This window comes from Sander lucioperca, chromosome 14, assembly GCF_008315115.2.
Source record: "Sander lucioperca isolate FBNREF2018 chromosome 14, SLUC_FBN_1.2, whole genome shotgun sequence".
Lineage (NCBI taxonomy): Eukaryota > Metazoa > Chordata > Actinopteri > Perciformes > Percidae > Sander > Sander lucioperca.
Window position 1 is genome coordinate 14,917,104 of NC_050186.1, and position 13,895 is coordinate 14,930,998.

At 38.3% G+C, this 13,895-nt stretch overlaps 1 protein-coding gene across 2 annotated transcripts; it reads right to left on the minus strand.

Annotated features, from left to right (window-relative positions):
- Positions 1-286: 286 nt before the first annotated feature.
- trappc13 (trafficking protein particle complex 13) lies at positions 287-13,439 on the minus strand. Of its 2 annotated transcripts, XM_031317789.2 has the most exons (13): positions 13,283-13,439; positions 12,212-12,280; positions 8,191-8,290; positions 7,451-7,535; positions 7,206-7,333; positions 5,778-5,850; positions 5,397-5,441; positions 4,917-4,934; positions 1,799-1,932; positions 1,120-1,318; positions 918-1,018; positions 671-818; positions 287-595 (listed from the first exon to the last, which is right to left on the minus strand). In XM_031317789.2, the coding sequence occupies exons 1-13, from the start codon at positions 13,326-13,328 to the stop codon at positions 488-490; spliced, it is 1,254 nt and encodes a 417-aa protein (XP_031173649.1). In that variant the 5' UTR covers positions 13,329-13,439; the 3' UTR covers positions 287-487. The 2 variants fall into 2 exon arrangements, with proteins under 2 accessions (XP_031173649.1, XP_031173650.1); XM_031317790.2 differs by lacking the exon at positions 4,917-4,934.
- Between the last annotated feature and the right edge of the window lie 456 nt (positions 13,440-13,895).

The following is a 13,895-nucleotide window of genomic DNA, read 5'->3' on the forward strand; positions in this document are numbered from 1 at the left end:
TATGGCCAGTGATAAGGTCACTTTCTGTTTACCATTTAGTACAATGACTTGCCACCCAATAGGTATCCTTTGTGTCTCAAAATGTGGCTTAAAACTTCAAGAAATCCCTATAATCTACACATTTGAAGAAAATATGCTCAGTGCAGTCTAAAATAGTTTCATTAAACAGAGTAATATAAAGTCTTAATAAAAATAAAATGAACTTTATAAAATATTCTTCTCTATGGCTTTTTTAAGTGACAAAATCCACCATTAAATACATTAAAAAAAGAAGCAATAGGCATGAAAAGATGGCCAATGTTTTTTATTAACATTTATGCACATTTACATAATTATTTGCAAAGAAAGTGATTTATATTATTCACAATTTATTTTAAAATACAGTATAATCCCATCAGGTTGCAAAAAGAGTGAAATGTCAGCATTATGTGCAGAATTTCACTGTTGGTCCATTCATATCTAAAATGCAAAAAGCAAAATAAAATGTCTAGCACTCATTGTTCGTATATGGGCAGACAACACACACTTGTGCGATGTCGTCATATTCGTACGTCCTCTTCAGAAAGGTATCTGTGAGTCTCAATCCAGAAATACTCTGAAACAAAGAAATGAAGACTATTAGTAAGCAAGAACAACACGAGGATGTGAGTTATAATATATACGTTCATACCTGCAGACCCTGGACGGATGAGAGGAGTATGAGGGGCAGAGAGAGGAAGGCACCGGGACTGAGTTTCCCCAGCTGTCGCCCTGATACACCGCACCAGTGGATGGACCTGGTGTTACACATCTCCAGCACCAAGTCCATGGTTCTTTCGCTATAACACGAAGGTCGCAAAAAAAGCGGGTTATTAGTGCTATTGGGTCATGCTTTTAATTCAATAATTTAATCGTATGTTGGACTGGGGATTTTTGACCTGCAGTTGGTGATTTTACAGATAATGTCAAAAGGTTCTTCAAGGTTGACAGTGTCAGGAATCATCTCCAAAGACAGTCTGATGTCTCCATACCCTGGAGCCTGGAAGACATACAAGGATATAAATACAGTGTAACACAAATGATTTTATTTTGGCATACAAAAGCGCACACACAAATAATAAAAAATAAGCATCCTAATACCATTCTTTGCAGCTGACTGGTCTGCAGCCTCCCTCTCTCCCCGAGGTTAGTCTTCCATACGATGTCAAGCTTCCCTATCACCGTCACACCCTTGATGACGCCTGCCTTCTCTGCGTACTCTGGCTTTGGCTTCAGGCAGTACAGGTACTGCCTTGTGTCCATGGGCTGCAGGTAGGACATTTTCCCAAATGTGGACTCTCTGGCAGTGAAAAGTTACGGATGAGAGTCGAGTGTAAAAAAACTGACGGTACATACATTAAAAGGTGCCGTAGGTTAAGACTTATAAAACTAACTTTCTGTCATATTTGCTGAATCTGACTCTATGTTCGAGTAGAACTACATGAAGCAGGTAATTAAAAAAAAATCTGGCTCCTCTGGCTCCACGTACAGCCTGTTGTGTGATTTGCAAGAATCCACAGCTCCCTGTTCAGATTCACCAATCAGGGCCATGGGGGGTTTCTAACTGCATGTCAATCACTGCTCATGCACACGCATTCATTCTCCCTTGTGGGGGGAGGGGCTTAGGAGACAGTTTGGGGCTTTAGCGGAAAGGGAGGAGGGACTGAGAAGTTGTCGATGTTCAAATTTTTTGGCTAAGTCCTGGATCTTCACAATCCTACCTACGGCACCTTTAACAGAAAGGAACACACGGGTAAACTAAAGTGCTTTTTTTTTTTACCCATCCTCTCCACTCGTGACAGTGTTGAGCTCTGTGACGTTGTACATCATGGAGGGCTCGAGAGAGACCTTCTCCATGAACATTGCAGACGTGGTGATGTTCTGGATCTGAGCCTCCAGGAACACTTCGTCTGTCTGCAGCAGAGAAGCCAAGGGTCACTAACTTATATTTGTTGCTTACAATTAAATACAATAGCATTATCTCCAAGGCGAACTGAGCAACACAAACTTTATCATTAGGTACTAAGGAGGGTTAGGCTTGTGCAAAATCCTACTGCCTTAAAGGATAGGTTCACATTTTGTTCATGTCTGTCTTATTCACATGTCCATAGGAGTGTTTCAAGAGTTACTGGCTGCTGTAAATGTTCCTCCTGTCAATATTGGCCATGAACCGTAACCTTCCTAACAAGATTTCAATGTAAGACATGGGGGACAAAATCCACAGCTCAAAAAATGCCTTCTAAAGTTTGACCAAAGTTAATATGATGTTTCAGTAATCTGAGTTAAGCCCCTTTCCAACTGGACAAAAAAACCCACTAACATCTAGCATTTCCCTTGAGTGTAAAAGGTTACAATCGACATTCATTCCAGGGACAAATGGCTCTGCAGTAGTCCCAGGTATTTATCGGCTCCAGCTCGAATGGCAGTGATGGAAACATGACACCCGGGTGGACATTTTCACCACTTTTCCCGGCGTGATGCTATGACTCATCTCAGCCACAAATTCTGTCCATCTCCATGCAAGCAGCGCTTCAACATTGTTCCGAAATGATGTTGGCACCGAGTTTGAAAGAGAATAAATAAGTAACAGATAAAAAAAAAAAAAAAAAAAGTAACCACCATAACATTTTCACTTGCCTCCATGCTGCTTTGTTAACTAACCCTGTTTTCCGGCATGTTCGTGACATCGGATGTGACACACCAGAAAAAAAGAAAAACAGAAAGGCATACTCATCTACTGGAAATGGGAAAAGAAGTCTATCGCCTATGTTTAGCTGTTTTTTTCTACATTTAAACCCCCTCACATCTAAGCGCTAAATCTAGGTGGAAAAGGGTACTAGACAAAAAAAAAAATCTTCCAAAGCATCTTCCAAACTTAGTGCTTTTAGTATGACGATTGCTGTTTTGCTACCCCTCCACAGCAGCCCAGCAGGAAACATGTACGGACGTTCTGCAGTAAAAAGATGGTAACTTTAGAAAAAACCCACTTGATTTGTAATTCAGACTGATTAAGCCTTGCATTAGTTTCAGCTGAACTTTCAGGCTGTGACTTTTTGCAGAAAAAAAGGACTATGGTTTCTGACCCCCCATCACTTCCACTGGAGATGCATCTTTTTAAGGCCGGAATGAACCGCAGGAATCACTACAAACAGTTGTACCTCTTTTAATGTACATATAGGCATGTGATCAAGGTTGTGAGATATAATGTGAACTTACACTTTAATCTACTCTTTAGGTGATGTGAGAGTCATGTAATGAATCACATTTATCAGCCAGACTCAGAAGACAAACATTAATCACATAAATTGAATTCTATTTAGTATGCTCAGTGTACCTTTGAGGACAGGTTAGTTCAAGTGCTGACCAGCGGAGTATACAGTAGGGGTTGCACGACGACTGATTTTTAGCAATCGACAGGTCATTTAAAGTAGTCTCTCAAACATCAACTAGTTGTGTGTTTTTAACCAACAATCGTGTTTTTAAGCGATACATTTAAAACAGCCGTGTCATTTGCATCAGAGCCTTTTAGAGGAATAAATTACTGGTCTGCTCTCCAGTCACTTTTATTAGTTTGTTGTGGATATGAAAAAAAAAAAAAAATATATATATATATATATATATATATATATATATATATATATATATATATATCTAGATTAATGTAAATGTCACCACCATTAGAGCAGCAGAGCAAAGGCCTTTGCAGAGATAAACAGCACTGGTATTATAGACTCTATTCTAAAATATTTCAAATTCACTACATTTATAACTGATAACCAATGATTAATATACCAATACGAACAATGTGTTTATCAGTTATTATTAATATTAAAAAGTCAAGTATAATGTTACAATAAATGATGTTACAATGATAACATTATAAGACTTGAATTGTTGCTGAAAGACAATTGGTTCTGGCACCATACATGGCTTGACATGGGGTTCGTACAGGATTGTAGGCAACTAGTCGATGCTTTGGAAAAGTAACACTCAGTGGTCTTCACAACTGGCAAACTTTGAGTGCAACCTCTACTATACAGTAAGATCCAATGAGTGAGAAGCAGAGATTAGTCCATGCCTTGCAATTCATTCAATAACATAAGAACTGACCATGAACCGTTCTGAATGAGGTTAGAGTTCAATCACAGACCTTAGCATCTCGGTTCCATGCAAAGCCATTCCAACTAATACCTGAAACCTCGCGCTACTACATTTAATCAAATATATTTGGTCCATTAACTCTAAAACAAGGAATTTTGTTTTTTATAATCACTGTCAATAAGACCTTAATAGGCCTGCTGCGTCACACTGTAGCCTTCATCCCAGCAATACAAAAGTTATGAATGAGAATCAAAAGCATTAAAACAAAATAATTTGTGTCCATTACGTCATCATTTACATCTTGACAATAAGAAAATGAGAACAGTCATACTGCATAATTGATGAAAACCCCACCCACCACAATTTGGCTCAATGGTGTTTTAAGCCTCAAACGTCGCCTTCCAGGCAGCTAACCCTCACCTTAACTCTAAACATAACCATTGCCACACTGCCTGGAAGGCGATGTTGGGGGCTAAAAAACACAAAACACCCACAATTTGACACCACAAACTTCAATTAAAAAGTCCAAGCCCTAGTGTAGGATGAGTTTGCAAGAAAGCATGAGCGTCCAAAGAAAGGGCAAAAGAAAAATAATGGAAAGTTTGTGTCAAGGTGTTAAGTTAATGTTGTCACTTTTTTATCTTTGACAATCTGGCAGGCATTTTATAATTCATAGATTACTTTCCATTCTTCTGCTTTGCACCTTTCTATTGGCCCCGGAAAAGACAAAGTCTGCTGCACCAAAAAGGATTAAGAGAAGCTAAATGTTCAGCGATGAGAACAGAAGGAACAATTACCACAGAACTGAGGTCACTCTAATGGAGAAAATAAAATACAAGACAATAATAAACAAATGAAGTTACATGCCAAAGATGATGACAATGAATATTTGCATACCGCTAATATAAAAAGCTACTGGTATAAAAATGAGAAAAAAGGAAAAAGCTTGTTGGCACTGTGAGGAAAACGCTTGATCTCCAGCTCTTGGAACATTCTGACTTTACAGTATGTTTTTTTTTTCTGTTAAGTTGACATTTCTGGAGGTGCAAGGGTTTTCCAGGAGACCATTCTTATACTAACTGCCCCTATGAGAATATGAAAATGTTCCTAACTATGAAATGAAATATGATATGAAGCATGTTGTATAACTTGCATGTCATACAATACAGTTCTTCTATTTGCAGAACAACATGGTGAGAGATACGAGTGCACAGTCTGTATGCTGACAGCAGGACTTATATTATTCTGCTGCTGGTATTTCAAAGTGGCTAACTTACCTCTGCATTGTAGAACTTTGTCTTCACATCCAACGGCTTCAAAACCTGATTGAAAATAGAGTGCAAACTGAACGCTGTCGTTTTCTCACACTGTACCTCCATTCGGCAGGAAAAAAAAATCAGCAACTAATCAGACTAGGAATCAGCTAAGAAAAGGAAGAAATGGAAATCTAAGGGATAATGCTGAAAACGTTGCTAAAGGGAAGGAAAGAGGGTTACAATTAGTGCACAACCTGAGAGCTGAAGACGGCAAGGCACCAAATCCATAGATGGTAATTGCATTTGCTCTGTTGCAGACCTGTGACATTTCTCAGGTCCTTTCCAAGCTGACCAAGGAGTTTACCACTGTCATCTAATGAGAAAGCTCAAACATAACCTCACCTGGAATTTGAAGAACTTCCGAAAATAGAGCTTCTCCCCGTACTGAGTGGTGTAACTGACAGCACAAACTAAGCTGGAAATTGGAAGAGAGGAAAGAAACATTTAGAATAGCAAAAACTAATTTTGATAACACTTTACCTGAAGGTATCTACATAAGAGTGACATGACACTGTCATGAACACATGCCACTGTCATGACACATGAACCCTAACCCTAACTATAACCCTAATCATAACCATAACTTGTCATGACAAAAACAGAATGACACTTAATGAAAGAAGAATTATGTCATAAATGTTTATGACTTGTTTATAGGGCTGTCAAACGATTCATTTTTTCTTAATCACGATTAATCGCTGAATTTCTACAGTTAATCCCGATTAATTGCATGTTTTATCACACAATTAAAATTCTATTATTTTGCATTTCAGAACTGTTTTTAAGTACATATTAACAATGGAAAGCAATTCATACCAGTGTATCTTGATTGGGAATATTATTTATTTATTTATTTACTGTAAACAAAAGAAAAACATGTGAATCTGTCATTATTGCACAATTCCTCCAAGTACCTAACTAAAAAACTAAAAACCCCTATCCTTACACCACAGCAATTAACTGAGATGTAACACCAACACTTTGCTTATACAAACAAAATGGTCCAAAAACTGGATGCCACAGCAGGACATTTGTCGGCAACTAGCACTCTCCAAAATAGTGCTTTGCCTGAGCCCGCTAGCATCAACCTGAGTCACGTTAACTGCACTATGCTTAACTCCGTAGGTGGTAGCTCAAGCTTGACGTGCTTCGGTGATATTTTAATTCGGCTTTATGTGCATATGTGCATATGGTTTTCGACTTGTCTACTGAGCCGTCCGGGAGTTTTGGAAAATTGAAAGCGTCATTCAGAATTGTGTTGCTGCTGTCTTTTCCAACATGCCTGCAGCAGCAGGATGTGTCACGAGGAAGTATGGCAGCTTGATGATAAGTAAAGGTGCGGCAAAGGGTCAAAATAGTAGCCTAGCCCCAAGAGGCCGTAGATTCTAGTAATTTTAGAACAGCTAAGAAGCGTTGTTAGGCACGACTTGAAGCCGAGTGAAGTGTAAAATAAATAAATAAATGGCGGCATGCGATTAATGCAATTAATAAAAATGTGCACGTTATGCTCAGCCCTTAATCGCATCGCAATTGACGCGTTAATGCTGACAGCTCTACTTGTTTATAATGTTTATGACACGTTCATGACAGTGTCATGTCACTCTTATGTAAATACCTTCAGGTAAAGTGTAACCTTCATTTTTTTTCAAGAATGCAGCCTGATTGCCTCCCTGATTTGGTCAGTTTAAGGAGAACATTTGGGGTTTTGGCAGCACAATAGGACCCAATAACCAAACAAGAGAGTGTATACACTCTAGAAAAAACACTCACATGTGTGTTCCAATTTCTTTGACTTCGTGGTGGATAACATCGTCAATGCAGCATTCAGGTTTGAGTTCGCCTACTGCAGAGTTTGACGCCGAGAGGTTGAGCCTCTGTGAGCTTGTCTGTAGATCAGCCTGTACAGGATCCCATCACACAGCAGGACACTTATGGGTAAAACAGCAGTGTAAAGTGTGTAATAAATTAGTGTTGGGCAGGTGTTTTTTTTTTTTTTTTTTTTTTTTTGATAGTACCTTCACAAGAATGTCCTTCACAACTTGGTTGCTGTCATTGTGCACACTGATGTAACTGGAGAAGGTCTCGCCAAGGAAAATATTTCTGTGTAATGCAGAGAAAAGTCAAATCTTTAAAGCTTTACTCAACAAAAAGTACTTAGTGTGGTAACACTTTACTTGAAGGTATCTACATATGAGTGTCATGACACTGTCATGACACATGAACCCTAACCCTAACTTGTCATGACAAAAACTGAATGACACTTACTGAAAGAAGCGTTATGTCATAAACATTTATGACTTGTTTATAATGTTTCAGGGTTCATACGTATTTTAACCAATACCTTTCCATGACTTTTTGGCAAATTTCCATGACTATGTATTCCTGAAAATGTCAGTCGACATTATACAATAAGAATACAAATCTGTGTTAAAGTTTACCCTCAGAGGTTTAACAATAAACAATTGATGTGGTTCATAGTGGGATTCGTAAATTAAACACATATTATTATGCTGTGTTAAAAATTCCATGACTTTTCCAAAACTTTCTGGGTCTTTTTATTTTTCCAAAACCTTTCCAGGCTTGGAATTTGCATTTTTCAAATTCCATAACTTTTCCAGGTTTTTTCAAAACGTATGAACCCTGATGTTTATGACACGTTCATGACAGTGTCATGTCACTCTCATGTAGATACCTTCAAGTAAAGTGCAACCCTTAGGTGTTAATAATTGTTTAATTCTGCGACAGCGTTTATTACCCAAAGTTTTGCGGTAATGTAAGCATCTCTCCGAGCATTAAAGCCTCTGCTCCTTTGATGGTGGAGGGGTCCTCCCTCATAAGCTGAGCAAATAAATCCCCTAGAGAGGGAAAAAACACAACAGTATGTGTAATGCATCTGTTAATGAATGTTCCACTGAGAGCTGGAGCACACACCAGACTCGACAAAACATTGAACACAAAAAGTTTGTTGCAATGCAAAGCAAATTTGTTCTGGGCCAAAGGGGAAAAAAAAACACATGTCACACACATATTACTTATGAGACGCACATTATTACTATAATAACAATCCTATACACCTAGGTGATTTCTCAACATTTAGAAAGGATGTAAACTCCAGGGACAAGTCATACCTAACCAAATGGAATTTAGAGTTCTAGTTAGAGTACCTACATGCATGAGATCTTAGAAATGGATCACAATATGAGATACACATGTGTTCTATGTACTGTATATTCATGTGCAAGCTATTGCAAATTTGTAACTAAAATTAAACTTATATTTGTTATCATTAGCTGCCAAAAACAGTCCATACTAAGGTGTCTGTGTAGATATAAGAGATGTAGACAGTTTTGACACAGTAAGGTTTTATATTTTATATAAGTGTCTGAGGATTCTGTGCACTGCAGGGAGGATCACAGAGAGAAATAAAGGGCCTTTGAAGATCAGGTTTCAAAGGAGTCTGAACCATTGGGTTCAGATTTCTGTCCAACAAGTTGGCCACCTACTGTCCATCTTATGCTGTGATCAACTCACTGACTAAAATAATACCTCTACCACTATCAATACTCCTACTAATACAGCCACCTCGTATTATTAACAACAATAAGAGCAGTCTGGAAGATTGTGCAGTCAGCGCAGGAGTTAAAGCTGAACCATGATAGCAAAAAGGGAAATGGTTTTTGGTTTCTAATATCAAATTCAACCACCTCACTTTTGTGAATTCTAAGAGCCGTCACTTCACTGCAACTTTTGTATAAATAGCAATTATACCTAGAAGTGTCATGGTGATTTATGGTTCGTGAGGAGTTCAGTTACCAGTGCTGCATTTCTCTTTGCTGTACACCACAAGATTAGAAAACAAACACTGAAACTCTCAGCAGGCTTGCCATCTAAATTTGGGAGATGGATCAGAGACTGTAAGGGCCCTATCTTGCACCCGGCGCAGCGCAGCGCAAAGCCCGACTCAAGTGTCTTTGCTAGTTTAAGACCGACGCAGTTATCAATTTCCCGTCCAGCGCCCACGTCGTTTAAATAGCAAATGCACCTGCGCCCATCTGTGCGCCTATGGGCGTGCTGGTATAGCTGTAACGTATGCAGAAGTTACGGAGAGCCAAAAAACGTACGGAATAATAATAAGAAGAACAAAAAGAAAAAGAAAAAATAAAGAACAGAATAACAATAGTTGGAATGCTGTTGAACAGCATTCCAACTATTAATAAACACTAAATATTACGGTGCAAATCCGACATCATAATAGCAATGCACCAAGGTCCAAACGCGCCTGGCTTTTAAAGGGAATGGGAGATGACACTCTGATTGGTTTATTGCATGTTACGCCCAAAACACACCTATGAATTAATGAAGGCACTAAGTACAACCCTTTTGAACCATGCGCCCGGTGCACGGACCCTTTTTCCCGCCGTTAAACTAGCAAAAGTGGATTTGGACACGCCCTAAACGCACCTGCACCATGCGCTTCACGCCGTGCGCTTAGATCATTAAAATAGGGTCCTTTATCTACAATACAGATGGTTTCCATGGTGTCATGTGGCTCAGGTCCTATCTGTTTGGCAACACCTGAGGTTGTTCAACATCCTCCAGGATCCATTATTCATATATGTTTACCATCTACTAGTAATTCTATCATCCTGATTGTCCATAGTATTTTTATTATGTTGGTTATTCCGTACAAACAACATCTATTGTCTGTCCGGCCAGGAAGAGGGATCCCTCCTCAGTTGTACTTCCTGAAGTTTTTTCCATTTTTTTTTCACAGGTAAAAGTTTTTTTTGGGGAAGTTTTTTTTCTAATCCAAATCCAGGGTCTAAGACAGAGGGTGTCATATGTTGCACAGATTGTTAAGCCACATTACATTCTGTGTGTTTATCTTTCCGCTACTAGATTATACAGTACTTCTACTGCAGAAGTAATTAAATTAAACATTTTGGAAAATTCTCAATCACAAATTTAGCCCAATTATTATATCTCATTACTGCAGGAATAGACTAAGAGCATCAGTGCACTTTTTGTTTATTTCCTGCATACCTGTTGACCTCTTTAATGAGGTTTTTATGACATCAAGATTTGTGGTATTATTCCCTTAAATAAATATATTGACATGAACATGGAAGTGTTATCTGCTGTCTTGAGTGGGATGTTTGTGAAAACCTAATGCAACCGTAGAGAATGTAAGCGGTTGGGTGAACGTTTTATTTTGGGAGCAGTAAAAGCAGAAGCAAATGCTCTCAGAGACACGGAAAGTAGAAGCAAGACATCCACTGAAGCCTGGGTTCAGTCCTTATGTTGCTTCCCTTAGTGCACATTATTATGAAATGGTGATATAAACCTCTCATTGATGTTCTGGAGCTACTTTGCAAAGCCTGACTGCCGGTTTCTCAATCACATTCATGGATTAATTCACTGGAATAGACCGAGAGTGAAGAGCCTGAGAAGTTTGGCAAAACCTCTTGGTTTATTTTAAACTACCCCATGGTTATACATGCATGTAAAAACTCACAATTGATAATAAAGTAATCGAGAACTTGGTTGTTTGGAAGCTTCCAAAATAGATTTCCTTTGTATCTGTCATGCTAAGATTTGACTAAATGTCTACATTCTACAGAACAGAGACAACAGTACAAAGACAGCAACAGCAGAACAGCAAGACATGACACTACAGACACAGGACTGTTATACTTATGTTCATGTTTTTTCTCCCCTGTCCCCTTTATGACTACGAGCCTTGTGACAAACAAACAAACAAACAAACATTATTAAAAAGGCGTCACTGTGGCTCAGCTGTTAGCAGTGTTGCCTCGCAGCAAAAAGATCCTGACCCGGCCAACTGGAGCCTTTCTGTGTGTTTGATTAACTGTCACCCAACTCAGCAGACATTTTGGTATAGATTTTGAATGGTTTTATGGGTTATTCTGAAAGCCTCCCAACCCAAGTGCTGGCTGCCGCTACATTTGATCAGTCAACAGTAGAATAATTGATCAAATCTGATTCCCTGACAGTTAGGGCTGGGCAATTTGACAATATGTATCATTAAAATGATATAAAAATGTCTATCGTTATTGTATATATTTTTCCATATTGTATTTATCGCACCATACTGTGTTATGGCAATATTTACGTCATTTGGACGACACTTTACATTCTGACCCTTGCACATCATGTTTATGATTGAACTAAAGTTCTTAATAAAACAAATAAAAAAATCCATGGTACTTTTCATTTGTCAAGTATTTGATTCACACAGAAGTATACAAAATCGGCTTTGCCATGTGGTTATTTAATAGACTATAGACTATATATATATTTATTTACTGAATTACCAGAAATTATAGCAGTGATTAATATCGTTATCGAGATATGAAATGACCTCTATCTGGATAGAAGATTTTGGACATGCTCTACTGACAATATCAAAGTGCTCTGTGTGGCATGAAATTGACTGCTGTGTCCACATATCGGCTAAGAGACACTGAAATAACAACCACAACAAGTGGAAACATCCACGGCAATACAAAGTCAATAGATCCACAACCATATGATCTTCAGTTAAAAGTGCAATGTCATTAAAAATACAGATAAAGGAGACACTAAATAAGCCATTAGCTAATGCAGTTATCATACCTCCTGTTGTCTGTACATGGTGGTAATGCTGCAAACAGCAATAACTCTGTTCTGACTATTCTCTTCTGCTATAGATACAGTATGTTAAATGGAGAATTAAATTCCATTCGGGCTCTGTCTCTAATGATAAACAGACTTACCTGGCAGATCTCGATCTTCACATGTCACTGGCAAGTTTGTGAAGAGCGTCGGTTTTGTTAACCGCATCACTGTAAAGTAAGGTGACATTAGTTAGAGATTGGACAGTGGTTAATGTGGTGATGTTTCTGTTGTTTTAAAGTAATCTCTACCACTCATTTGAGCATATGGTGTCAATAACTTCAGTATTAATTAGCAATGTAGCCCTGTCGTGTAAAGAGAGGCAGGTTAAGCAACATAAGACTACAACAGGTCATCCATAATTGTAGTTTTTGGCTGCAATGCATAAACAAAAATTGTTGTATTGCAGTAAATCTAGTTAATTTACGTTTCAACACTATTTGTTTTCTAGGTGAGCCACAGAAATGACAAGTATCTGAATAGTTGGCTGGTTAGCCATTTGATTTCAACTCAACTATGATTTACTGGTCTAACAGGTACATTTTAGCAGCTGTCAGCTTATAACAACAAATAACAACATGTTTGTGCATTGGATCCATATTTCCAAAGCACGACTTGGGGTCAGTATATATTGCATCTTATAAATAAACCATATTAACAACCTTTAATTGGCACAGCAGTCATCAGAAACAGAATCAAAAGCATTGGCTAAGTAGCTCCCTGTCACATAATTTGACTGTCAGCAGCTCTCCACTAACACAGTAACAAGAGCACATTTACAGACAAATAACAAACAGCTGACATAGATAACAAAGCTAACGTTAGTGAGTTTTTTCAGGGCGTAATTCACTCTTTAGGAAACCAATGTAATGTTCCTTAGCTTAATTACCGTTAGCTAACAACACAACAGCAATAGCTAGCTGATATAAGGATGTCATTCTTGCTGTAATGTGTCTTTTTATAACAATACTATAACTACAAGAAATGCAGTATTTAAAGCTAACGTTACACTTGTCACAAACAGTCTTGATTGCATATTAACGCTATTAGCAGCTGGTAGCCACAACAAATGACAACAACCCGGTGCTCTAAAATATTTAACGCGTCTGTTTTACCACTAAAACATTATCTGTGATGACTATCTTTATGCTGTTGTAAGGACAATCAAATACCTTTTAATGCGAGTAGGTGTTCTTGTTTCGCTTGATTTACTTCCATTGTGACAGAGTAAACTATCTTATCGGGGTGGTGTTGCTACTATGCTAGCTATGACAGGCTAGCAATTGAACTTTGACCTTACAGGAAGCGAGTTCTTTTTTTTTTCTAATACATCAATGATGGCGAAGGCATGACCCGCCCTACTCTGCCTCTGATTGGCTTATCCTGACATTCTTACCCAAATCCTAACCAATCCCACTCCTCTTGCCTAAACCAAACCAATCCAACCAACGAAGGCAAGGAGTACTAGCCAATCAGAGGGAGAGCTGGGCGGGTCATTCCTTCGCCGTCCTAGGAAAACAAATTGGTTTACAGGAAGTGCTTTTTTTCGTCCTCTTTTAATTTGGGACGCTCTTCAAGATGTAATGCTGCCTCTCATCTGGGATGGGTATTACAACAACAGGGAATTCTTTTTTCTTTCATATCTGTTGATCTGTTAAGTTGACCATATTTTATTATTTATTTTTATATTTTATTATGTTTTAGCTTTATATCTTAACTCGCAATATTTCTCTTTTGTTGTTGTTGTATTGTTGGACGGTGCCTGAAGACTAAGATTTCCCTTGC